The sequence below is a fragment of the Lepidothrix coronata genome, unplaced genomic scaffold, assembly GCF_001604755.1.
Source record: "Lepidothrix coronata isolate B3197 unplaced genomic scaffold, Lepidothrix_coronata-1.0 Scaffold125, whole genome shotgun sequence".
NCBI classification, from domain to species: domain Eukaryota; kingdom Metazoa; phylum Chordata; class Aves; order Passeriformes; family Pipridae; genus Lepidothrix; species Lepidothrix coronata.
The window spans coordinates 853,077-879,088 of record NW_016690305.1 but is presented as its reverse complement, the minus strand read 5'-3'; the positions used below and the strand labels follow the sequence as shown (position 1 = coordinate 879,088).

Below are 26,012 nucleotides of genomic sequence, written 5' to 3'. Positions count from 1 at the left end.
TGGCCTTGGACACTTCCAGGGATGGGGCAGCCACAGCTTCTCTGGGCAACCTGTGCCAGTGTGTCAGCACCCTCACAGGGAAGAATTTCTTCCCACTGTCTCATCTAACCCTGCCCTCTGGCAGTGTGAAGCCATTCCCTTGTCCTGTCACTGCATGCCCTCTCCAGCTCTTTTGGAGCCTCTTTAGGCACTGGAACGGGCTCCAACTTCAATTACTCCTCCTAGTGAGGGACGGGAACAGGCCAAACAGAACGGCCATGGCAGATGGAAGAGTCGGTACAAGCCAGGGAAGAGGAAGAAGGACAAGTAGTCCACTACAAAAACATTTTTAAGAGTAGGAAAGGCAACAATTGGGGACAATTTAAGACAGGCAAGGATCAATTGGCAGCTTAAGGGAATCGAGCACTCTTACAGCACAGGACAGTGTGATAAGGAAGGCTTTGAAAGTTCATGCTACAGAGAGACAGTGAGGAAGCACAGGGTGCAGGTGCAGGAGGCAGCCTGGTGCCTGGTGTCAGGGTGGGTTTGCCCACACACACTCACTGCTCTTGGCAGAAGCTGCCAATGCCTCTCTATCTCCTGCAATGTTTGTGCATGTTATGAACAAGATAAGCAGAGCCTGACGGTCAAGATTAGTGGCCAGCAGTTGTTCCTTCTCACACTGGCAGTGGTACATGCCAGGAAGGAGTGCCTTATGCTGGAACTAAGTGTGACCAGCCCTGTCTTGGACCATTTTCATTACATAACTACTCAGCTTTCAGCCTTTTCAACGGACCCTTTTGATTCCCCCAAGCATCCCTTAAGAAATCCTAGATTCACATTACTGTGACAGCCTGTGAGCTTGTTTTTCCTTCTCCTCAGTCACCATCACCATTCACAGAATCATTCTAAAAATCATCCTGAGACACTGGGATCTGCAAACCACTAGTTGAAAGCCAAAAAAACCCAGATCACTTGATCCAGGAACTCCAGCTCAAACTCCAGAATGAACAGGAACATATCAGAAACCACTGTGCAACCTCAAAATTTCCAGAAAACCAAAGGGACCGGCTCACCCCAGCTCTCCCTCCCTCCCTCCCTGCGTGGCCTCACCTGGTGTGAGATTCAGGACGTCGGGGTTGGAGAAGTGTGAGGGCTGGCGTTCCACCAGCTCGAACATGGGCAGCGCTCCCCTGACCAGGGCCAGCTGTGGAGACAGAGCAGAGCCATGAGAACCAACAGCTCTGCACTCCTGGGGCTCTTTAGGGGGTAATAACGATCTGTTGGCACTTCACTGCAGCTGGAAAAATGTTTTTCAAATCTTTTACTTGTGTCACCAACAGAATTTCAGAGCTATGCTCTCCTTGGTAGTTTAATAAACTACTTTAATATGCTTTAAAATGGCATCATGCTGGTGAGAACATGGTCTCTGTGCAGTGGTTTGGCAACAAGACAATACCTGATACTCCTTTCAGTAAGAGTAGAATTAGACTCATTAAGGTTAGAAAAGACCTCCAAGACTGAGTCCAGCTGTTAACCCAGCACTGTCAACACCACCACTAATCCATGTCCCCAGGTGCCACATCCACCTGCCTTTGAATACTTCCAGGAATGGTGACTCCACCCCTTCCCTGGGAAGCCTGTTCCAATGTCTGACCAGATCTATAAACACAAACCTTTTTGATTTGCTGGCACCAGTCATTAAAGTCTGCCTCTGTGTTGCAGAAAAAGCCCTGAAAAGAAGAGAAAAAGATTTTATCCTTCTATATTTTAGATTGATTATTTCAGACCTAAGACCCTGTATTAATGCCAAGCAACATGATCAGGATTGTGAGCAGTTATCTACACCCAACTGCCTTGCTCTAAAACCATGCATGACACTACCCTGTGTTAAGTGAACACTCCACAAAGGCTGATTCTGACCAGGCTATCCAAGTGCTGGAATCATTAATGGCTGCTCTACTGCAGAAGGAAAACCAGGAGGAACAACCCCCATGGAAAAAAAGGGCAGGCATCTCAGGCTCAAGAGAAAACAAGCCACAGTGCATCCTCATATGGATTCAGGAATAGCTGCAGATCTGCCCATCAAGACAGGAATCAAAGCCCAGACTAAACCTGAGAGAAGGACACAGCCCCAGGAGGAATGGCATTTAATTGCCATGCAAGGGGGACTTCCCTGGGACACCTTCCCGCACAAGGAGCTGCTTTATGGCTGTCAAGGAAACCCGGGGCAGCACCTGACCAGAGCACAGCACTGCAGAGTGCCCAGCCCATCACCACTGCCTCTGCCAGTTCCCTGGGGAAGGAGAGAGCTGTGGAACAGAGGGACCCCAGCGCTGCTCCCTGGGGGATGGGGAGCAGGAACACACCACGGCGATGGAGGGGTCGAGCTCGGCGATGCTCATCCTGCACGGAGGGTGCTGGCAGTGGAAGCTCTCGTCGGGGAGGCAGCCGCTGTCACCGGGCTCCACCGCCGGCTGCGTGGTGTGGGGATCCAGGTAAATGAGCTCCTCGCCTGGACAGAGAGGCAAGGACACATCAACAGGAAGAACCATGCCAGCACCTTGGTCTCTGAGAAGCGGTGAGATAGAAAGAGTAAGAGCAACGGCAGAGCCAGCTCTCGTAACCACACAGAGGAAGCCACATTCTGGGGACAACTTGCTTCCAGCCACTTCCACAAATGCTTCTCAGCCAGGCACAGAGCCAGCTGCCAGAACCACGGTGGCCACTCCACAGCAACGCCCTGGGATCGAGGTACAGGCACTGTTTGGGTACTGTCCCTGCTCACCCCTTCCCAGGTCCTGGGTAAGCTCAAGTAGACCCCAGAAATCTAAAGCACAAGTAACCTGAGGTCTCAGGCAGAGAGAGAAAACCAGAGGAGAGTAATGACAGTTTGTAAGGTTTGAGGAAGGGTCACCTAAAGGACAGTTATATCCAGCCAGGCCCCAGAGGGAGATCAGTTCTGAACTCGGGAAGCAGGTTCTATGCACTCCTCTTACAGACAGGATTAGTGTTACACAGTGGCAGTTTATGGCCAGTGTTCAAATCTACATGACTCAGGTGAGAGGTTCGGCCCACAGCAGCCTTCCATGCTTCCAGCAGGGAAGGAAAACCCTGCAGCATTCCCCACAGGCCAAGCAGGAGAGCTGTGCACCCCACAAGCAGCGGGGGGAGATGCTTGGACAGCCTTTGCAGTCCTCTGGGCACTCACCTACATAGCCAATGAAGTAGTGAGCACTGTTTGGCTTCCCTCCGATCACTCCCAGGGACTGGGGCATCATGAAGCAGTGCTGGAAAAGCAACACAGAAAACACACAGCTGACAGACAGTGAGACAGCAGGTGGGAACAAAGGCAAACATCCAAAAATGCAGTGAGAAAGATGGGACAGGGACACAGAGAATCTGCAACTCTAGCAGCAAAACCAGCCATTTCTGGAGAGAAGCTCCATCAGGAAGGTAGAAGGCTACAACACAGGGTCTTCTAGGAGCATGGAAGCAGCTCAAAAACACTTCCAACTGCTGACAGGAACACAGAGATGGACCAAATGGAAGAAGCTGCACTACTCCAGGACTCAGTACGGGCGAGTCCTGGCTCTGCTGCCGTCAGTGGCGAGATCCCTGGAGCTGTCATCAGGCTGCAACAGTGCTCCCAGGAGGGAACAATCATTCAGGAAACAGTTTAAGTTCCTCATCCACCTGCAGCATCCAAGCACGATCTACTGAGATAAGGGAAGTAACCTCACAGGAATTTGGAGCTGTCTTACCCACACAGCTCAGAGCCTGCCAGCACTAGGACAGCAAGACAATGTGCACTCTGTCTTGTGCACATACTCTGCACACCCTTGATTCTGCAGCTTCTCAATACTCCAACCTGCAACTGCCTGCCAGCTCCTGGCCTTAGTCTGCAGCACCAGCTCCAGCCTCAGAGCCACAGGAGTGTCCAACACTGCATTAACCAACACTCAGGTTACCGCCAAGCAGGGTATAGTTGTGCTGAACAAATGCTTCAGCAGGTTGGTGCTATCTAAACACTGAGACCAAGCTATGAAGTAAAATCCCCAAAAGAAAAAAAAGCAACCTCAAAAAGGCACAACTCCCCGAGCCCCACCCCATTTTCCTGACTAGAGCCTGCAAGACCCTGTATCCTGACCTCTGACATGAGTTGTCTCTCAACATATTTTTCTTTTGCAAATAGGACAATTATTTCTGAATAATTACTTAATTCACAACAGGATCCTTAAGCATCACCCCACCAGGAATTCAGCTCCAAATCCCCTACCTTTAGTGTTTCAATATAGGCTTCATTGATCTCTGTGAGCCCGAGGCGGAGAGGTATCAGCAGCACCAGTGGTTTCCACAGCACAAGCCTGTCTCTAACCCCTGGTTCCTCTGGGTACCCGTTATAGAGCACGTCTGACTCCAGGGCAGGACATGCTGCAGCTCCAGCACACGGCAAGTTGGACTGGCACAGCCGCCCTATGGAAAGGGAACAGGAGCAGAGAGCATCAGGAATCACCTCCGTTTCCAGACCTTGAGTCTTTCTAGTCAAGCTCTGATCAACAACTGCTATTTTCTAAAAGCCTACAGCGCTTAAAAACAAGGAGAAAAGCTTGAAGAGGCCCAGTGCTCGGACTGTGTGATGTGTGTACTCCCTACAGGGCTGCTGAAGGGCTCAACCTTTCAGCCAAGCTCACACCAAGTTTACGCCAGAGCACGTTGTACTCACAGCTACCATCTGCTGGGCAGTGAAAATGCCAGTTCTTCCACAAGGTGAGCAAGCACCTGTGCCAACAAGGTTGGATGAGCTGATTAGGCTGTCAGGCAACAGTCCTGAATTCACAAAGCTTGTGGGCAGAATGAGAAAAGTGTGGAGTGTCCAACTCCAGAGGAATTCACAGAGGATGTGAATGAACTGAATGAGGACAGTGTTATGGCTTAACACAGGAAATGCTCACCTGTAACAGTGCTGTAGCAAGGTACAAACATGGCATCTGTCTAGAGTAGTTATAATTTTCCTAAGTTCACTTAAGTTTCCTAAAGGTTTTAACCTTCACAAATTTTGTTGGGGATCATTCAGCAGCCTCTTCACAGACCTAAAGCAGGATTGTCACTGAACTCTGCAACTTCAGCATAAGCTTTGCCTCTAAGATGTGGGGCAGCAGAACTCCTCGGGGCATACACATGACATAAGCACTCTGCATCCTCATTCTACAGGCTTGACAAACACACAGCCAGGTTGTAATGCACCCAGGTTATGTAAATTCTGGTCCAGAAAGAACTCCAAGCTTACCTGTCTCACTGGCCAATTTCATTACTTGCTGGGGGTGTGAAGAGAAAACCCCAAACTCCAAAGAAACCCACAGCACTTTAATCATGAAGCCAAGGCAATTAGACAAAATGCCAGAGGCTCATTTAATTTATTCCTGGCCTAAATTGAAGGCCAGGACACTCTAGCAGGTAGGACACAATGTAAACAAACACCTTAATCACCAGCCATTTGACCTCGGTGTTTGTTCACTACTGAGAGCTTCAAACCCAGCTGAACAAGGGCAATGTTACACCCAAATTTAGAATAAATACGACTTTGATCTAAAGCCTCAGGAGGAAAGACAACCTGCATGGATGTCTGCAGTTTCTCCCTGTACTGTCCCTCAAGAAGGGAGAAGGTGTACGTGTGCATCTCATGCACAGATGTAGTTACCAGAAGTCCTAAGGAAATTGTAAGTAGTGATTTTGATTTCTCCTGCTAAAACAGGTTCTTTTGTTGCAGTAGCCTGCCTGTCCTGGTGATCTGAAATCAGCTGCCAATCCAGGGCTGTTGCTGCATGGGGTGTCACTGCAGGTTTCCTCATCAGGCGAAGCACCTGGCAATCCTGCGCTGTGGTGTGAACATGTTTAACTCCAGTTTAAGCAGCAGAGAGCTTGGCACAGACTAAATTCACCTTGGTCTTTGGCAGGCTTTGCACTGCTCTGGTGGCAGAGCGTAGCAGAACTTGCCTAAAGCTTCCCAGCTGGATCCAAACTATTTACTGCAAACATATTCCAACAGATCTGACATGACACCTCTCCTGCTGTGGCTGCTGCTGTCAGGTACTGCCTTGGAGCCTCATCACGTTTCTGATGCACAGGATCCTCCAATGCCCAACTGAGAGCCCCTTTCTGATGGAACACAGGGATAAAGGTGGATGTTTCTTCAGTGCTGTAGCAAAAGGCATTTCCTGTGAACCTTTGGCTTACCCTTATCAGTGACCAAATTAATGGATGTGTGAAACAACGTGACTTCTATCGTCAGTGTCTGGGGCACAAGGTATCCAACACAAACCCACAGACGTGTAACACATCAGACCCACTCACACAGTGACTTTCAGGCCCTGTACAGGTACATTATGATCCACATCTGAGGAAAACAAACACGCCCTGCCCATGACAAGCGGTACAGACACGCCACTTGAAGCAGCATCAGTGCTGGATAGCCAGTGCCACACAGACAGAGCCTGCAGCACACCCAAGCCTCGCAGCCAGCATGCTTCAGCTCTACAGGTGATGTTTTCAGGCTAAAGATGAAAGACAAATCCAATTTCTGGGTTTTAAATTGGCCCTTGTTTAAACCAAGGACATCAGCATGTACCTTCAGCTAAGGTCAGGCAGGCACTTCTCAGTCAGATCCAACTGAGCTGCCTGACAAGAGATGGAGCTTTGTAATGTGACTGTCCTGCACTCCAGGGATAAATTGCCTGGTAGTTGATTCTGGTTCTGTGGCAGCCAAGAAGCCTAAATGATGCCTGCCACAACCTCACCTGTAACCTTGCCCCAGCTCCAGCACTCACCAGAGCATTGTACCTGCCATTCCAGAGCACTGCCCTGGCAGAAACACTGCAAGGTTTGTGCTGGGGGAGCTCCCTGCCTTGGGAGTTGGCCTAAAGCAAGCCAGGGGAAGGGCTGGTGAGGCCAGGGCAACCAGCAGTGCAGGCACTCAGCTTTCATTACTGCAGGGCTGCAGCCTGAGCAGGCAGGCTCAGGATGGGCACCAAGACCTGCTCAGGCTCCAGAGCCAGCCTGTGGGCAGGATGCACCAAAAAAACCCCAAACAAAAAAAAAAGGGAAAAAAAGAGAAACAAACCCATGAGTGAACACTCCTTAAAATGATGAGATTCACTCTAGAGATGGATTCCCTTCTTATCCCTGCCCCTTGCCAGTTTTGTTCACTTTTCCCTTCAGTGATTTGTTCTAGTTTTCTTATCCTGCCTAATAGCAGAGACATCCTACCCATTATATGAGAGATGAAGCAGCCATTTACTGCTTGCTACTTGTGGCCATAAACAAGCCTGACATTGCCATCCAAGCAGCTCCCACTTACTGTCTGAAGGTCAGCAAACCTTCTCTCCAGATAGAGAGGCCACTATGCCAGGCCAGAGGCTTTATCAGATGAAGCAAAAGTCAAACAAGGGCCTTCCTTGCCATAGAACAGCAGTTCTCACCTGTTTTCAGAATGCTTGGCCATAGCTTTCAGTGACCAGAGAATGGTGAGTGTTGGAAGGAGCCTTAAGGCTCACCCAATCCCACCCCCTGCCACGGGCAGAGACACCTTCCACTAGCCCAGGTTGCTCCAAGCCCCATCCAACCTGGCCTTGGACACTTCCAGGGATGGGGCAGGCACAGCTTCCCTGGGCAACCTGTGGCAGGGCCTCCCCACCCTCACAGGGAAGAATTTAAGACAGAACATGTACTTCACGTTTGTTGTGCTCTCCAGCTTTTTTCTGGCTTGTTGCTGCCAGAGGATACATCACATTCTACCTGTGTGTGGTACTTACGGATTTCTTCCATCACTACTGTGTTGTCCATGGCTATATGTACTGCCAGGGAACTCCACGTATCAAAAGTTGCGAGTTTTCTACGGGAAAATTAAAAGCAAATACGTAAGGAAGAATTAATACAACTACATGACAAAGATGGTGGGGTAGCAGAGAGGAGAAACTGGATTAGGAGAGACTGGTGTAATCAATTATGCTATGAAGTGTGCTTTGATAGAGCCAGAGTTGTAGACTTCATTACTGCCTGAAGAATAAAGAATAAACAAGGTTGCAAATGAAATTACACCTGGGAATCTAATCTGCCCCTCAGCAGCTACTAAGTACATGAGCCCTGATACCATCTCCAAGTGGAATTCCTTAACTGCTGGTTACCAGAAAGTGAGACAGCATTAGAAGTGAAATAAAAGCACTTTGACTTCCCATACATTATCTCCTGACCACCTGTACCAGAGCCTGGGCTAACTCAGCCTATGGCCTGATCTGGGAAAGCTGCCTTTAAGCAATCCCAGCCGACTCCAGGGAACTACCTGCTCATGTACCAACGTGAGGGGAGAACAGTGAGAGGAGGGAGGGTGCTCCCACAGTGGTCAGAACCCTGTAAGCTCCGGTACCACACCCCAAATGACCCCACACTGCCTGGTTCAACAGGCAAGAGGAAAAAAAGCAGCCCTTACTTGAGCACCTGCGCGACTGTGTTTGGTCCGTACCACTGGCCTATGGATTTTCCCTCTCCAACTCCCATCTGGGCTGCAGCACAAGGAAAAAAAAAATTAGTAAGTAATTTCACCCACACTGCATCCCTTGCTCAGCAGTCTTGTATTAAATAGGGAAGAATTCTCACTTGGAAACATTGAATCAGCAGAATGTACCCTGTCATGGGGTATCTTCTTGTAGGTGGGGGTGAGCAGCTCATCCTGAAGGACTGTAAAGCAAATCCTTTCCCCAAAATGCAGCAGCACAGAAGCTCAAAGGGCAATGTTGCCTCAGAAGAAGCTTTACACAGAGTGTTTGATCACCAGACCACCCCTGTAACCCGTGTTCTGTTCACTGAAGCTGTGGGTACCTTAACACCCCACAGGAAACAGGCAGCTTCTCTTTTATTTTTCAGGGAAGTTTGTATTGAGGTGAGATCCTTCCTTACTCCATTTGCTTCTTCTGAGCATTTCTTTCCTCTTACCTATCTGGTGAATGGAGTAGTAGCTGTCTTTTTTGTCAATGAAGGCATTAAGAACGTTGAAGTAATTGTCCATCTGCCTCTTCCCTTTTATCCACCTCCAGTCTAAGACAGAAAATGGGATATATGAAACAAAGCATGGTATTTGTTAGCAACTAGAGGCTGCAAGCAACAATTCTCTTCCTGTGCATCAACCAACTGACCTGATTTTCACAGTGTTATCTTACTATTAGGCATCTGAGGCACTCCCAACAGTAACAGACTAATTTTAAAAGAACAGAAAGCATCCTCACAGCTAGGATAAAGGAATGTCACCCACAGAAAAATAAATAATAATAATAATAATAATTAAAAAAAATACAAATATCTATGTAGAGTTGGAGAAAACAGGGAAAAACCTGCTGAAGAGTTCCCAGTAGATTTCTCTCCCAAGAGCCCTGAACTTGAGAAGACTGAGGAGAAAGTTACAGAGCCCTCACAGCAATTCCCTCCTGTGCCCTTGTCATCTCTGTCCTTACAAGCGCTGCACTTGTGGGAGCACACGGCCCTGGAAGTCAGTGTGGGCTGGTTTACCTCTTCCCAGATGCCTGCAGACCAAGGCCTGAGCAAAGATCATCTGGCCACAGCGCAGCATACAGCCCCAGCCGGTGTCCGACGTGGGACCGGTGCCTCCTGCAAACGAGGACGGAGAATAAACACGGAATGAAGGGGAAAACAGTGCCAAGAGGGAGAGAAAGGCAGGCACAGTAAGTCTGCGTGGGCAGCAGGCTCACAGAGACACGAGGCAGGGAATAAGGACTAGCTTAGCTCACACCCCCAAGGCTGAGAACCAAAAATGTGGTTAACAATGAGTGACTTAATGGCGTCCCTTAAAAGCAAATAAACAAACCCCTCTAACGATAACTGAAAGGGGAAAAAACTTCCAAGGGAAATCCAAACAACCCAAGAGAGAGCTGAATTTCTCAGGAGCACAGTGGCCTCTAAGCCTGGCTGCAGACTCCCAGCCCAATTCAGACAGCTCTATACAGAGGTGTCTGCTGCAGGTGACTCTTGCAATCCTCATCTTGAGAAGGCAACTCAACAAGTCCCAAGGAATTCCTACATAAGAAGCAGCAGTGTCAGGCTAAGATTCCAAAGTGAACAGTGTAGTTAAGCCAAAAGAAAAGGGATCAGACAAAAAAAAAAATTAAAACCACCCCAGCAATGAAAAAAAGACACATCCTACATCATGTTGGAGAATAAGCTGGATATTAGCTCACACTGGAAAGTCTGAGACAAAGACTTTCAAGACAAAGCTCAAGGCTGGAAGCATTTCTCTGACAGACCTTCCAAAGGAAACTGCAGCTCCTCCACTGCAGCTCTGGCTATTACTACAAATAATAGAGATAAACATTCAGTGTGACCACAGCAGGTGAGCTGTCTCAGGAGCACACAGCCAGCTGTGCCTGGGCAAAGCTGCCAGAAGTCTTTGTAAGGCTGCTTCTGTCTTTTAAACAACTACTCTCCACAGGGAGAAAAATCACCCAGAGAACTATTTAATCAACATCTGGATGTTCAGCAGCTGTCTTCCATGATTTCACCAGTAATTTATAACATATACAACTTCCAAGAATGATAATGCTTTACCAAATTAGCATTAGACAGTCCCCTAACCCTTACAATATTTAAGTGGGCAAGCACAGAGGGAAGTGACAAACAACAACAGGGATGACTGGAAGAAGAAAAATACTAAAAAAGGTTTACTGTATACATGCAAACAATATTTATTCTGTAAATGGGAAATGACTCAGAAAATGGTGTCTGCCTTTGCCTCACAGCCTTTAATGAGTCACAAAACCCCAATTGTGTCTGCGAGCCAGTTCAATATGTGCTAACCCTTCAGTCTCAAACACGTGTTTAACTGTGGTGCACAAACATGAATTTAAAGGAATTAAACTACATCAAAGATGTCTGAGGGCTTGTGAGACAGAGGATTTACCAGCAGGGAAAGAACAGCACAAGCCAGAAGGACCAGTTACCAAGAAGTCTCTTTTCCAAACCTGAGCCATATTCCTTCCCCGCTGACTGCTGGGGATGGCACTGACAGAAGGGGGATTTGGGTGGGGCTTGGAATCCCATTTGCCTTAGATCCTCTTGGAATCCCCTTGCTCTTAGATCTCCTCTGATATACCTTGCACCCAGAACACAAAACTAAACCCCAGAAGAGGCCATACAGAATATCTTAAGGAACCAAGACATCCTCCTTCGAGTTCACTGGGAAAAATTTCCCATATCACTACAGCTCCTGTGTGTAACAGACACTTCAGGCATTTAAAACCCCCCACACAAACAAAACCCCACACACAGTCTAGAGCAGATGCACAAAAGCAGCAATTTCCATATCATATCTGTAGCTTTCATAATTTTAATCCACTTCAGGCCCAGGACCATTATTCAATAATATTTCACACTAGACTGATGTAGGATGTGATGAGCATGAAGCACAGAAATCTTCCCAAGCTGCATAAAAAAAAAAAGAGCAGGCTTCCCAAACTCCTCCTTGTGTCCTTTTTGAAACCACTGCTATCCCTCATACCCAAGGGGATGAGGAATTCTCATTATCAGATAAGCAAAAGCGTGTCCAATCAATTAAATGAAGCACATTTCAGATTTCTTATGAATGGAAATGACATCATGCTTGTGGGGACTGCTTTGTCAGGGATAACCAGATTATGATCATTTCCAGGATGTCTTCAGACTCCTCCACAGTACATACCAATAGCAGGGAAGTTCTTTCTGTAGGTGAACCAAAGGCGAGAGGTCACATCCAGCAGGATCTCTTCCTTCTCTGAAAGGTGTTCAGCACCAAAACACACACGTGAGGGTGGCACCACCCCAGCCAAACCCACCTCCCACTCACCCTCCCTAAGGACAGCAGCATCTGCTCCTCACAGTCTGCATTCCCAGACAGGGAGAGCCTGGCTGAGGAACAGGGCAGTGCTGCTGTGCAGAAAAAACTTCCTTTTCCCCCCAGAACAGCTGCAATCAACCCAGACACTACAGCCACAGGCAAATTATGAAGAGGCAAACCATCTTCTTTCCTCTGAGTATCCCCCTGCCTCCACCATCCAGCCCTCATGACATGTCCCAATAACTACTATATGGTAACTTTCTGCACAGAAATATTCCAGACTCCACAGAAATGGCCAGACAGACAGAAGCCTGGCAGGTAAAACCCAAGTGCAACACTAACAAAGTGCTCTGGAGCATCGGAACGTTGCACTGCCCATGAAAATACCTGTAAAAACACTGTATTTCCGGCCGAGGATCCAGACGGGTTCTTTGGTCTCAGGGAAGTCTTCATACTCAAACCTGAGGGTGTCGTAGGTAAGGGTAGCTGGAAAGAGAAAAGAGAAATTACAGACCTTTCATAGCTTCTCCTTGTGTTTTAAAAGCCAGGCAAAGCTACAGAACCAGAGCTGCTGTGGCCCTGTAACTCACAATCCCAGAGCCTCTGGGCTGCACTGCACCCACAGGCTCTGGGAGGCACAGGGGTGATCCAGCCCTGACTCGCTCCTGGCTGCTCCACAGGCACAAAACCAGAGGGATTTCCAGGCTAGGCCAGCTCCAGGTTCTGCCTGGGGCAGAAAACATCTAAAACTTCAGCTGGCAGCTATATCATTTTCCAGAACAGGCACCATCCTGCGTGTCATCAGCAGTGATGTTGAGGTTCTCCTTTCCAGCGAGCAAAGTGGTAAAGATCCTCTTTCAGAGAATATAAATTTGGAAGGAAGGACACACAAAACACAGATCACCTTAAGATGGGAACTAAACCTTGCTCAGTCCCTCCTCAAGAGGCAACAAACCCAGCAGAAGCCTTTACAGGTGTCACCCACAACGTGAAGAACGCGGAGCTGTGCGGATGTACAGGCAAACCCTGTCCCTTTTACTGGCTCCCTTCACAGCACAGCATCCATCAGTGCCTAAATATCCATCCTCTTCCAGGACTGTGACAGAACAACCCAGCAGCACAGGCTGCCCTTGGAGCAGGGCAGCTTAAGCTGTCATGCACGAGGCACAGGCAACAGGGAGGAAAAACCAGGAGATACAGATGAACTGTGCTCCACCAGGTCCGTGTTTGGAAATCAGGCACCTTAAAGTAGCCTGGGAACCCTGGAAACGAACCAACTGATTTTGCAGGAGTCAATTCTTTAACAAACCACACCTAGAATTTAAAGCAGAGCTAAGCCAGACTGCTCTGTAAGTATTAAAGCAGCGACTGAAAAATCCCTCTCACAGCAAACGCAGTAAAATCTGCAGTAATGGGAGTTGAGTTTAAAGCAGGACAAGGGAAAGCTGCTCCCCTCCATGTCACACACCTCGCCTTTGGCTTCCTAGGAGTCACCTGCTGCTACACAAGAGACTTTGGCCTCCTGTAGGTATCTCATCAGCCTTCTGCCCTGGGCTCTCTGACCTGGAATTCCAATTGTCCAAGAAAACACTGGAGTAGCAGCAGCAAGACACCCTCACTAAGACCAGCTACTCTTTAAGCAGGAACTTTGCCAGTAGAGGTGACAACACGCTCCTAAATAAAACTTTGCATCAGACTCTGCCTTAAGTCGAGCCCAAAAGATCTGGAGCACATTCTCTGGGTGAATTAGTCCTTAAGACTGTTTCAGGCGCATTTAGGATAGCACAGGCCACACATTCCCATTCCCATCCCATGATGTGGCTCCTCAGCAAGCCAAGCAAAGCAATTCTGCTTGTACAGAGATGTCCCAGTGAACTATTGCAGTCTCCTCTAACAAACTTTAGCAGGGAAATTAAGGATTTCTTTCCCATCTGCTACCCAAAGTTTACCAATTTCCAGATTTATAAAGATAAGAGATACGATCTTGACATTAAACCTGAAGTTCTCAGGAAGGTTTTAAAGCTCCAAGGAATATTTTGTGGTCTGTCAGTTCTCAAGCTTGCCAAGTATCTGTCTCTCTGTCAGGGGCCCCAAATTGTTTGAAGAAAAAGACTGAAACAAGGATGCTACACAGGAACTATCAAATGACCCACCATCCCTCTTTCTCCTTCTCAGCAACATTCTCTTGCCTGCTCAAATGTCACAACCTCTGCAGCCTCACATTCTGCAGGGCACCAACCAGATCCTTAGCAAAGACAGGATTTGCAACTGGATGCTTCCCTCTGTATTCAGGGAATGCATCACATGTGCCATGACACTGCACATTTGGGATGAGAGTCCCAGGCTTGCAGCCCTTCAGCTGAATGCCTAACATCTGGCTGTGTGTGTCCAGCTGTGCATCCAGACATTAGTGCCATATTGGTATTTTGGGAGAAAACACTTGAAAAGGCACAACTGCTAAACACAGGAGTTCAGGTTTCCCCTCTGCAGGGAGACAAACTCAAGTGACTGCTCCCAGCTAATATCAAGGACATTATAAAGGCAGCAGTAAACTCCTCACAAGGCTTGAGGTCACTGAGTGTTTCCCTTACAAGCATCCACCCTCACGTGCTCCAGCACTTTTCCAAGCTGTATCCCTTGTGCTATTGCCCAGATGGTCTAAATACAAGCCAGTGGGGCCCAAGCAATTCAGGCAGAGGCACAAAGTGTCACAGTGGGCACAGGAACCTTTCTCTCCTTCTTGTAGCCAGAGAGAAAGGGTCTGAAAAGAAGTAAGCCTGGAAATTCCCCAAGCAGAAATCCTGTTTGAAGCTGCTCCTCTCAGAGCTGCAGAAGCCGGGTGAGATCAGCACATTTCTCAGGCAGTGCTCCAAAACTTCACCTTCAGAAAGCCCTCGGTCTGTTTTAATTACCGACCTCTGAGCATCCAGGACAGCGGAGCAGCAGTTCCTGCAGAGAAAGATGTGCAGCTGCTGCACATCAAACACAACAGTTCAACCTCACGCGGATTTAAAGTTAAAAAGCAGAGTGTCAGCCCTGCACAGCTCACCCTGAGAAAGGCAGCCTTGCTTTCTAGGGGTCTTGGACACACTGAGAATGATGTGAGGCTCTCTGGATCTCTGCCCCATGGGCACACCACCCATAGGATCTGCAGAACACCTTCTCCTCCTAGAAAGCCTCAGCAGAAAAGGCAAAGCTTTGTACACACCTCTACAGAATCACAGAATGGTTTGGGTTGGAAGGTTAAAGACCATCCAGTTCCAGCCCCTGCCATGGGCAGGGACACCTTCCACTAGACCAGGTTGCTCCAAGACAAATCCAATCCAGCCTGGAACACTCCCAGGGATGTGGGAACAAACACCACTGCAGAAGACACCTGTATTAAAGGAATTAAGTAGTAAAGGCACTCAAACTCAAAGGACATTAAATACCAAGATAAAGCTGAAATGTTTGAGTTCTCTTCCACTTCTGTGCACATGGTTGAAGAGCAAGGAACCAACCCCTGACACACCCAGCACGTGCCCACAATAACAGTGACCTTCAACAGCACTCTACTGAACATGAGTTTGGGTGAGGTTACTGAAAAGCTCTGTAGCTTCACAGAATCCCAGAAGATCTGGGTTGGAAGGGACCTTAAAGCTCATCCAGTTCCACCCCCTGCCATGGGCAGGGACACCTTCCACTAGCCCAGGTTGCTCCAAGCCCCATCCAACTTGGCCTTGGACACTTCCAGGGATCCAGGGGCAGCCACAGCTTCTCTGGGCAACCTGTGCCAGGGCCTCACCACCCTCACAAGGAAGAATTCCTTCCCAATATCCCATCTAACTCTGCCCTCTGGCAGTGGGAAGCCATTCTCCCTTGTCCTGTCCCTCCAAGCCCTTACCAAAGTACTTCTCCAGCTCTCTTGGAGCCCCTTCAGGCACTGGAAGGGACTTTAAGGTTTCCCTGGAGCCTTCTCTCCTCCAGCTGAACACCCCCAGCTCTCTCAGCCTTTCCTCACAGAAACACATCTTGACACGGCACAAGAACAACTGTCTAAATACAGAGAATTAGGGTAGAGGGTGAAATTTTCCCTCCCTACTTATATTCCTAAGCTGCACAACAAAACACTCGAACTGAAAACATTATCCCAACTTGTACCAAACACACAGGGAGAGGCAGCCGGGGCTGAGAGCAGCCCTTGAGCACTGCTGTCACTCTGCAAAGTGCTGGAGGCCAGACCTGTGCTCACAGCAAGTACAGAGCCCCTGAAAGCCACCAGCTCCCTCTGCCTCACCATCACCAACGCCACTTGTTTCTCCACCAGCTCTGGGAAACAAATAACCAGTCAAGACTTGGTGACTCAAACAGAAACACAGCAGGTGATTTTCCTTGGGGTTTGAACAGCACCAACCACTCGGCCAGAGCCTGCCTGCTGAAAACCTTGTCATGCAAAACACTGAAGCAGAGGTTTTGAAGGAAAACCAGGCTTTGCCACACCTCCCTTCCCAAATTGCTTCCCCCATTCTCTGCAGAGGCTTGGCTCTCATTGCTCCCCAAATCCTTCAGCCTCCAATGAACACCACCAAAAAGGATTCAGAAATGAGGTGGATGATCCTCTCCCTCAGCTGATGCAGAGGGCAGGAACGCTACTGAACACGGAACATTTCAAAAGAGAGCCAAGAAGAGAAGGTAAATTTACTACATTAGTAAAACTCATTGCTGAAAAACACCAAACAGCTGGAACCCTTCCTTCTGGCCTCTGCAGACAAAAGATTAAATCTTTTATTTCCCCTAAGCTCTTTCAAACAAGACAAATCCTGATTATCTGAGCACCAATGAGGAGTTAAAGGACAGCTAGGGAAAAAAGTCATTTAACTGGAGAGTAGTGCTTCCTTGGACGTCCAGAGCAAACAGTTCAAAGTCTGCCTGTCAGGTCCTGTTCTGGGAGGGGGGCTGGACACCGAGGGGCTTGATCCCAGAGACCCCCCCGCCCGGAGGAGATCCAGCCCCACTGCCCACCGCAGCCAGGCTTTCCTTCCCTTGTACCGATCACACCAAGGGACAGCAAACACATCTCCCGGCTCAGGGTGTGCCAGTTCACTCCCCGGACCGCGTCCTGTTCCCAGGTGTGACACTGGATCCAAGGACGCTCCGGCAGAGTCGGGACGCTCTCAGCCGGCCTGAGCTGACAACAGCAGCGCCAAGGACGAAACAAGCCGGGACAGCCGCCCGGGGGGACGGGAGCTGCGGGCTGCCCGGGACACACGCGGAGGAGGAGCCCGCGGAGCACAGGGAAGCGTTTGTTGGGATGGAACAAGGCTTATCTCTGCGGAGGGGGGTGGAAGCTGCTACTGCACCAAGGCTGGAGGGAAGCGGGTCCCAACACCAGAGCCAGACACTTATTTTTACCCTCCTCTGTAAGAAAGCAAAAAGCTGTACCGCAGACAGCTGTGCTGGAGCCCTCGGGGAGGGCGATGAGCGGCTGAGTCGCCCTCCCACCCCTCGGCGACACCGTCTCACCTCCCCGAGAGTCACCCTCTCACCCCCAAGCCGCACGCTCGCCCCTGAGGCCTCACGGGGAGCGGGGCACAGGGACACGGCCCTGCCACCGCCCCCGCCCCGCTTCCCCCCGGGCAGCCCGGACCAGGAGGCCGAGCCCCGAACCTCCGAGGAGCGGCGGCACCAGCGGGGCTGGGGGTCAGGAGGGACCCGCCTGCGCCGGCCACGGAGCCACCACCGCCACCCCTCCGCCCCGCCGGGGGGCGGCCGGGCCCCGCACGGCCCCGCAGGGCCGCGGCTCCCGAGGAGGCGAGCGGCGCCTTCGCCGCCGACCGTCGGGGAGGCCGCGCCGGTGCGGGCGGTGCCGGGGAGTCGTGAGCCCCGAGCGGCCGCCGCTGCGGGCGGTGCCGGGGGTCCCGGGGGGAGCGGCCGCCGGGCCGGGGCTGGGCCCGGCCGGACCCACCTGCGTCCATGGCGGCCCCGCCGAGCTGCGGCCCCGCGACACCCGTGCCCGGCGCGGCCCCGCGCGGCTGATGGCGCGACGCGCCGCGCCCGGCCAATGGCAGCGCCGCTCGCCGCCGACCCCCGCGCCCATTGGCTGTCGGCGGCGATCGTCACGGCCCGGCGCGTCGCGCCGCTCCCCTCGCGCGGTGTGGGCTGCCATGTTGCCGTACGGAGCGACGGAGCGGCGGCGCGGGGCGCGGGGAGGCAGCGGGGCGGCGGCGGAGTCGGGGATATGGCCAGGCGACAGGGTGGCCCGTGATGGTTCCGCTCTTTGCGTGGAGCGCCGGCAGGCGCGGCCCGTGACACGTACGCCCGGGGAAGTTGTGACAACAAGGCGCCGCCATCTTGTTGTACGGAGCCGTCCGAGCCCCGCCTCTCGTTCCCTGTGAAGGTAACCCCCCCCACCATGCCTACCCCTCTCGGAGGTGCTTTTGACGGCTTGGCCGCCGCGGACCGAGCGGCTCGTCGGGAGGCGGACGCCCAAGAGCGCGGAGAAGGCAAGCGAGCGGCGCAGGGAGCGACCCCCTCCTTCCCCACCGGCCCCGCGGCACCGGCGCCGTACGGCCGCGCCTCGGCCAAAATGGCGGCGGCCGTGTGGCGGCAGCCATGTTGTGCCGTACAGAAACCCCTTCCCCAGCGGCGAGGGGCGCCGCGGTGACCCGGCTCCGCCATCTTGCCGTACGGCGGCGCGGCGGGGCCGGGGCCGGGGCGGGCCCGGCCGGCCGAGGGCGGCGGCGGCGGCCGGAGATGGTGATCTGCTGCGCCGCCGCCAACTGCTCCAACCGGCAGGGCAAGGCGCGCCGCGGCGCCGTCTCCTTCCACAGGTAAGGGCGGCCCGCCCGGCCCGTGCAGGTGCCGCGGCCGGGCCGCCCGCCCCCCGGCCCCGCTGTCCCCGCCAGGCCCCCCCGGCAGCGGCCGCCCTTTGTTTCCCTCGGGGGGAACCGGCTCGGGGCTCCCGGAGCCTCAGCGCCGGCCGGGCAGCGGGAGCGCCCGTGGCCGCGGGGCCCGGGCCCACCGCCGGCCTGTCCCCACGAGCCCCCTCCGTGCGAGCCCCCCGGGCCCCCCATCGCTCCCTGGGGCGGGTCCCCAGGGGAAGGTCCCTGTCCCGGGAGTCCCATTGGAAGCGGCGCCTGGTTCCTCTGCTCGGGCTTTCTTTCACTCCAGGCGTTTCTACACCTTAGTGAATGCTATTAAATACACCCGGTGTCAGCATCGCCCGGGCAGCGGAGGCAGCGGTGGGGCAGCGTGTTGGCTGAGCTGGGTGTTCTGGTGGTGGTCACATCCCCCTTCCTTGTGGACAGGGTGTTCCTCGTGGGGGAGGTGAGCGGAGTAATGGGTCGATTGCTGATAAAAACGGAAACAACACCTTCTAGTCCTGTGCTTTTTGTGAAGCGGAGCTGTTAAAGCAGGGAACGAATATCAAATATTTCAGCCCAAAGTGAAAAAAATCTTTAAATGAGTGGAGCCTCTCAAAACACAGATTTCACCAGAACCTCTTCAGCCTGACCATCACCTTGGATTTGATCACCTTAGAGGTCTTTTCCAACCTTAACAATTTTATGATTCTGTGGTTCTGTGATCTGAAGAGCGCTGGCCCTTCTGATTTCCCAAAGGTGGCTTATTTTTTCATGGAAACCCATGTCTCGTTTCTTTTTTAGGTTCCCTCTGAAGGATTCGAAACGCTTGATTCAGTGGCTGAAAGCTGTTCAGAGAGACAACTGGACCCCCACCAAGTATTCCTTTCTTTGCAGCGAGCACTTCACCAAAGACAGCTTCTCCAAGCGTCTGGAAGACCAGCACCGGCTGCTGAAGCCCACTGCTGTCCCGACCATCTTCCAGCTCGCGGAGAAGAAGCACGACAAGCTGGATTATGTCAGGAGCCGAAGGAAAATAGCGAGGCAGGTGCGGGATGGGGAAGCCCCGCGGGAAGGAGGCGGTGAGGTAGCGCAGAGGGACGCGTCTTCTGGACAGCACTTCATGGTGATGCAAGGGAAGGAAGAGATGGAGGAGGCGACTCTGCAAGTGGAGATGGGATCGATGTCGGAGGAGACGGAGGCCCTCCGCAGCCAGCTGGACGGCCCTCGGAGAAGGACGTTAGGGGATGGTTTGGGTGCGAAGCCTGGAGCTCAGAAGAAGCTCGAGAGGTCTCCTGTGGAGGAGGACTGTCCCAGGGGCAGCTGGGCGGGGAGCTGGGTGGCAGAGAGGAGCGGCGTGTCGGTCGACGACTTCACCCCTCCTGCCTCCGGTGCTTGCAAGTTCATCGGCTCCCTCCACTCATACAGCTTTTCCTCCAAGCACGCCAGGGAGAGGCCGTCTCTCCCGAAAGAGCCGCTGGAAAGGAAGAGGCCAAAGAGAGAGGTGGAACCAAGCTGCAGCAGCCATCTCCTGGGACATGACAAGGCCGTAGCAGAAGTGTCCCCGACTTCCTCCCTCACCGCAACTCCCCAGAAACCCTCCCAGGGCCTGTCGGCGTCCCCGGCGGACCTGACCCCGCGCCCGGCCGCCGAGGCTGTGGTGGGGCGCAAGGGCGACACGGACGCCAACCCCATGTCCATCAACGAGGTCATCATGTCGGCCTCGGGGGCCTGCAAGCTCATCGACTCCCTGCACTCGTACTGCTTCTCCTCCCGGCAGAGCAAGAGCCAGGTGTGCTGCTTGCGGGAGCAGGTGGAGAAGAAGAACGGAGAGCTGAAGCTTCTGAGGCAGAGGATCAACCGCTCTGACAGCCAGGTCAGGAAGCTGAAGGAGAAGCTGGATGAGCTGAAGCGGATCAGTTTCCCCTACTTGAACAGCCTGCTATCCCAGGACTGTGGTCAGTATTCCCAGGGGTGCTGCGCTGAGGCAGAATTCCGCGTTTTCTTAGAGGCTGCTAAAACTGGAGGTTGTAGAGGTGCGATGGGGAAAAGGTATGAGCAAGGGACATTTTGGGAGGGAGAAGTGGTAGCCTGTGTTAGACCAACAGATGCAGGTGAAAGAATTCCTTTTGGGGGTACACAAGTTAGTTCTCATATGCCAAACCTTTCCGAGATGTGGAATGGGAAGTTAGGTTGAGATGTTGCAGACAACTCTCTTGATGAATTTATGTTTTTTTTGTTTTTTTTTTTAATTTCCTTTATTATTCTAACTTGTTTGAGACTCAGTGACACCTGTTAGGATTTGCCTTCTTCCTTTGGAGCATGCTGGTGATTTTTTTTTTTTGGGGTGTGTTAATGAGCTGTCATGGCAGCAGATATCTGGGAAAGCTGTTGTCGTCTTCTCCAGTGATGTAAGAAGCACTTCTGATCTTGGATTTCATGCACTGCACTCAGCACTCGGGATACAGGAAATATAAGTGAGGTGGGAGGTATCCAGTATGTTGTGATACACAGCGAAGTGGTGATTTATGAGCAAATGTCTGTGTTTACTTTGATCAATTCCTCCTTCAGAAGGCAGAAGAAGTCAGGAAATGGATAATAAAATGGGAAGCGATGGAAAATGACTTCTCTATCAATTAAAAAATAATGATTAAACACCTGAAAGCATAGGGAAACTCCGTGAGGGACGAGGTCATGTGAAAAATTTGTCGTGTGGAAGTTGAATTGGGCTATAACCATTTTTCTTGCGAGAAAAAACGTCTTTTAACGCGCAACTTCTGCCCAGTGACTCTGGTTGCAGGGTACAGTTTGGGGCAAGAGTTTAGGGCCATCTGATGATGTTTGATGTTTGTGTGGCTGCTGAGAAAACATGGGGTTGCCTTGTGAAGGATTTGTGACATGGGGCTTGCTTGAAGTCATCACCTATGGAGGGTTGGGCATCCCCTGATGGTTAATTCTTGCCTCTCCTTTAGGAGAAAAACTTCGTGGCTTCCTCTGGAGAGCTTGGACACAGTCAGAAAGGTGATGGTGGCATAGACAGGCACATCCTCCAGGCTGTTACAGCACAGCCAACGTCCTCACTGAAGTGTAAGAAAGCAGACCCTGACAAAATTAGTGAAGGTCAATACCCAATGCTACTTTTCCCACATGCATCTAATTTTCCAAAGTATGGGAAAACTCACACTTGAATTTGGAGGAGGGAAAAGAAGGGGTTTTTTTTTCCATGTGGGAAATCAGCCTAGTCTTGTTTGTACCTTCTGGTCTGCATTTTTGTATTGTTTTGGTCTCAAACTAAAGACAATAACTAAATACGACTTTTAGGGTTCCATAGTTGTTCATATATATTTATATTTATGGAAAAGGATGTCTAACTGTGTTCATATATATATATATACGTATTTTTATATATATGAAAAGGATGTCTAGCTTTGTTGGAATACCATCAATGAGATACTAATTGCAGGAAGAGTGTCCTTAAGGACGTTTTTCTTTATTCTGGTGAGTGCTGAGATTTTTATCCTCTTTCCTGAGATTGATGTTTTTATACGTGTCTTTGAGAAGTTAGAATTTTACGTTCTTACAGAAGATATTCTTAATGAGTTACATATTCTGTTCTCTAAAGGAAAATGCCCTTTTTTTTTTAATGATTTGACCAATTTTTTACCCGTTCTGCCATCTCTTGTCAACTAAACTGGAGATCAGTGTGTGACAATGAACCGTTTTGGTGATTGTAGCTCGCTGGGATGGGAAGTTTATATGGAACCCTTTGGCTGGGGACTTTTTTAAAGCATTTGTTGATGGCTGAGTGTTTTTTTTTTATTTATTTTTTTCTTTTTTTTTTTTAGCTTAATCTTGGTGCTCTTCTGCCTTGCACTGCTTTTTGTGTGGTCATAGAAATAGTTTATGGCAGTGAAAATAGCTGATGAAGTGCAGCCAGCTGCTGCTGGGCAGAGCCTGCTTCACGCCCAGACACTGAGTTTTGCTGTAATACAAGGCTGAATGGAAGAAAGGCTTTTTGGTATTCATAAAAATACAGCCAGGTAGCATATGAGGTTGATAATAACTGTAGTCTTTGTTATTAGTTCCGTTTCAGTTGTCCCGAATCATCTGATGTGCTGTTGAGGTGATGGTTCTGGCTGTGAACCTGACCTTGCATTATTTCCTTCCTGCTAAAGGCAGTGTCGTGGGGATGGGGAGTGTAAGTGAAGCACCTGACTGGACTGACCATGCAGGTTGTTCCCTGTCTGCATCCCAGCTCCACGTGTTGCAGGACCTCTCTTTGCTGCTGCCTTATGTTCAGCCACCACCACAGAATCCCGAGCACAAAAACAAGCTTTAGGCCCACACCCACTAAGCAGAACTTCATTTTGGTGCTAGTTCTCACACACACTTTCCTCTAATGAGACAAATAAATTTCTGCTGGCTGTATCCAAGCTACAGCCGGCTGGGAAGAGCAGGTTTCTGCAGGATTGCTGCACAGCAGTCCCTGCCAGCCACGCTTGAGGCCAGGTGACTCAGGCTGGGCGAGTGGCTCCCGGCCTGTTCCAGCTGTCACAATGTGTGTTTCCCAACCTGTCTTACCAGAGGGATCGACTCACTGCTTTTAGGAGGAGCCCCAGGCTGTTTCCTGCACAGCAAGGCTGCCACGGTGGCCCTTTCCATCTGAACTTTGAATTTAGTCGCTTGTTTGGTAGGAAAATGTTTCCTTCTGTTTCCTGGGCTACTTCTGAGGTGCGTGGACCAAAGGTTGGGGAATGCTGTCAGGCACAGTGCACCAGGCAGGATGGCGTTGGATGCAGCTTGGAGAAAAACAGAATGCACTGGGAGAAATTATGGAGAGCCAGTGATCAAATAGGCACCCAGTATCCTGGGGAAGGGCAGACTGTTCTAACAGCACTGAACTCTGCTACACAAGTGCTGTCTGTTTGTCCTGTTCTGCGTGAAGGTCCCACAGCTCCACTGCATCGTGTGTGCTGGCACAGACAAGGAGACCCGAGGTGCTCCTTCCACAGCATCACCTCCTCTTAACGGGCTCCGTTTTGGTGCCTTTGTAAAACTACATCTCCCAGCAGGCAGTGGGATCACTCTTACCCAAGCGTGAGATCACTTCCCTCATATCCATCTTACCACCCTGCGCAAAGCGCCTTCTGGGGGCAGAGGGGGCTAGAGGTAGAGCAAATAGCAAAATATCTGCAAATATGGCTGGCCATGGAGCAAACACAGGTATGGTGCCATGGGGCTGGAGTGTCTATGCTCACCAGAGAGGTAAAGCTCTTAGAATTCGGCTGCTTGGGTGTGTGGGGAGCCTCTTCCAAGCTGCATGTCTGCTTTCGTGAAGGTCATGTTAAAGGCAGGAGAGTTGGCAAAATGAGTCCATGTGAAAAATGGTTAGCATTTTGCTAGGGATCTGGGGGAAATAATAATTCCTTCCAGCTTGGATTTGTCTTTGAATATTTGTGCAGAGCCAGTGTAGAAATTGGGTCGTTTGTAGTACTTTTTACATGCAAATGAGTCATAGTTAGTGAACTCCGGGGACAAGCTGAAGGACTTGAACATTAAATGTGTTTTTGTGCCCTGGTGCCTGGTCTGTGGGGCCTGAGGTGGTGTTCCCTGTCGAGATGGCAACAGGTTTTCATTCATGTTGCAGAAAACAAATAGCAAAATCCCATTCCTCAGTGGCAGTGAGAAGTGGGGTTGTGCGTGGATGGAGGTGCTGTGCCTTCACCTGTCTGAGCAGGACTGGACCAGCAGTGGGGCCCTGTCTGGTTCAGCTTGGAAATTAAATGTGTCTAATGGGTCACAGAGATGTGCTGTCAGAGAAATTGCCTCTGCCAGGGCAGGCACGGCTAACCTGGCAGCTGCATGTTAACTTGTAGCTAGATTTTAGAAGAAAAGTGCTTTTATTCTGAGACAGCAAGTGCTGCTTGTGAGGGTTTTGTGCCTCATCTGGGATGGGAACAGCCAGGGTAAAAGGCCAGTCCATAGGGTGGATGTTATAAAGAACAGGGGAGCTATAAAGTGAGCTGAGAGCAAGATAAGGAGTAGAAATATTTGTGCAGAGGTTAAGAGTGGAGCTGAATCCGTGGCAGAAAGTGTCTTGAGAGAGGCTGTGTGAGACTTGACAGCACCTGTGGCCTGAGCACACGGGTGGGAGGTGAACTGCTTCGAGCTCCACATGGGAGCAGGCACACCAGGTCAGGGACTTGGCTGAGGGGAATGGCTCTTTGACCTTCCCCTTGGGGAAAAAGGCAGTTGGAAGGGAGGAAACCAGAGTTTTTTCTCTGCTGTTGTGTTTTTTTCCAGTGAGATGGTCTTGTTTTTTCCATTTTTTTTCCCTGATAGCCTATAGAGTTTGTGCATTAAGCATTTAATTCTGCAGCATGTTGGCAATGACTCACAACAAAACCCCAGCTTGCAGCTAGGAAGCAACAAAACAGCCAACTAAGGAAAACTCGAGAGAAAGTCAGACAGACTGAAGTGAGCTCAGGTAGGGTGTTTGGGTTTGGGTATAATTTAAAGATGTTTTCTCTGTGTTTTGTAATGCAGAACTCTGACACTGACTACAGGCACTGGAGCACTTACCACAGAGGCAATAACACATTGGTGCTTGGCTATGAAATTAATTACTGAGGCTGTAATGTGAAAAATTTTGAATATAACCACATTCCCAGCCTTTAGAGCAGAGATGGGATGATCCATACAACACCTGGTCTACTGACACCTGACATGATGCACCTTTCTCAGAGGGAAAAAGAGTTGTAGCACAGGAGCTGGTGGGGCTCGTTGACAGAGCTTTAAACCAGCTTGGAAGGGAGAAGGGGTGAAGGTCAAAACCAGGCTCACCAATGATGATGTGCCAAAACTTGAGGAAACTGATGGGATCCCTCAATTTGCTTCTCAAGGTGTTGGCTATAATGTACCACACCTGAAATGTTTCTACACCAATGCACGCAGCATGGGGAACAAACAGGAGGAGCTGGAACCTTTGGCCCAGTCCCAGAGATTTGACATCCCTGCATAAGTGAAACCTGGTGGGATGAGCCCTGTGGCTGGAGTGCCTGTTGAACAGTTCCAGGCTCTTCAGGAGGGATGGGCAGGGCAGGAGAGGTGGAGGGGTGGCCCTGTATGTAATGGAAGGGCTGGAATGTCTGGAGCTCACAGTTGGGAGCCCCTGGGGCAAGCAAATTATGTGGATGTCATTGTGGGATTCTGCTCTAGACCTCCCAGCCAGGGCAATGACACCAACGAGGTATTCTGAGGAACTAAGGGACACTTCCAAGTCAACTGCCCTTGTCCTTATGGGGGACTTCAACTTGCCA

General features: G+C 50.7%; 2 protein-coding genes across 7 annotated transcripts in view; one reads left to right on the top strand and one right to left on the bottom strand.

The window, feature by feature from the left end:
• The window catches only part of ATG4B (autophagy related 4B cysteine peptidase), a 20,550-nt gene extending 2,696 nt beyond the window's left edge, over positions 1 to 17,854 (bottom strand). For all 5 annotated transcript variants that reach the window (XM_017826356.1, XM_017826357.1, XM_017826359.1 and 2 more), the window contains exons 1-12: positions 17,799 to 17,854; positions 12,242 to 12,340; positions 11,720 to 11,791; positions 9,538 to 9,636; positions 8,968 to 9,069; positions 8,465 to 8,537; positions 7,791 to 7,870; positions 4,259 to 4,455; positions 3,191 to 3,269; positions 2,349 to 2,494; positions 1,656 to 1,712; positions 1,093 to 1,186 (exon numbers count right to left, since the gene is read on the bottom strand). In XM_017826356.1, coding sequence (XP_017681845.1) covers positions 1,093 to 1,186; positions 1,656 to 1,712; positions 2,349 to 2,494; positions 3,191 to 3,269; positions 4,259 to 4,455; positions 7,791 to 7,870; positions 8,465 to 8,537; positions 8,968 to 9,069; positions 9,538 to 9,636; positions 11,720 to 11,791; positions 12,242 to 12,340; positions 17,799 to 17,808 — 1,108 coding nt within the window. In that variant the 5' untranslated portion in view covers positions 17,809 to 17,854. The remainder of the gene's footprint in view (positions 1 to 1,092; positions 1,187 to 1,655; positions 1,713 to 2,348; positions 2,495 to 3,190; positions 3,270 to 4,258; positions 4,456 to 7,790; positions 7,871 to 8,464; positions 8,538 to 8,967; positions 9,070 to 9,537; positions 9,637 to 11,719; positions 11,792 to 12,241; positions 12,341 to 17,798) is intronic.
• Positions 17,855 to 18,503: 649 nt separating this feature from the next.
• Positions 18,504 to 26,012, top strand: part of THAP4 (THAP domain containing 4) — a 20,431-nt gene continuing 12,922 nt past the window's right edge. The window contains exons 1-2 of one of the 2 annotated variants that reach the window (XM_017826354.1): positions 18,504 to 18,663; positions 19,498 to 20,651. In XM_017826354.1, coding sequence (XP_017681843.1) covers positions 18,587 to 18,663; positions 19,498 to 20,651 — 1,231 coding nt within the window. In that variant the 5' untranslated portion in view covers positions 18,504 to 18,586. Of the gene's footprint in view, positions 18,664 to 19,497; positions 20,652 to 23,798; positions 23,917 to 26,012 lie in introns of those variants that run through there. The other variant, XM_017826355.1, reaches the window with a different exon arrangement.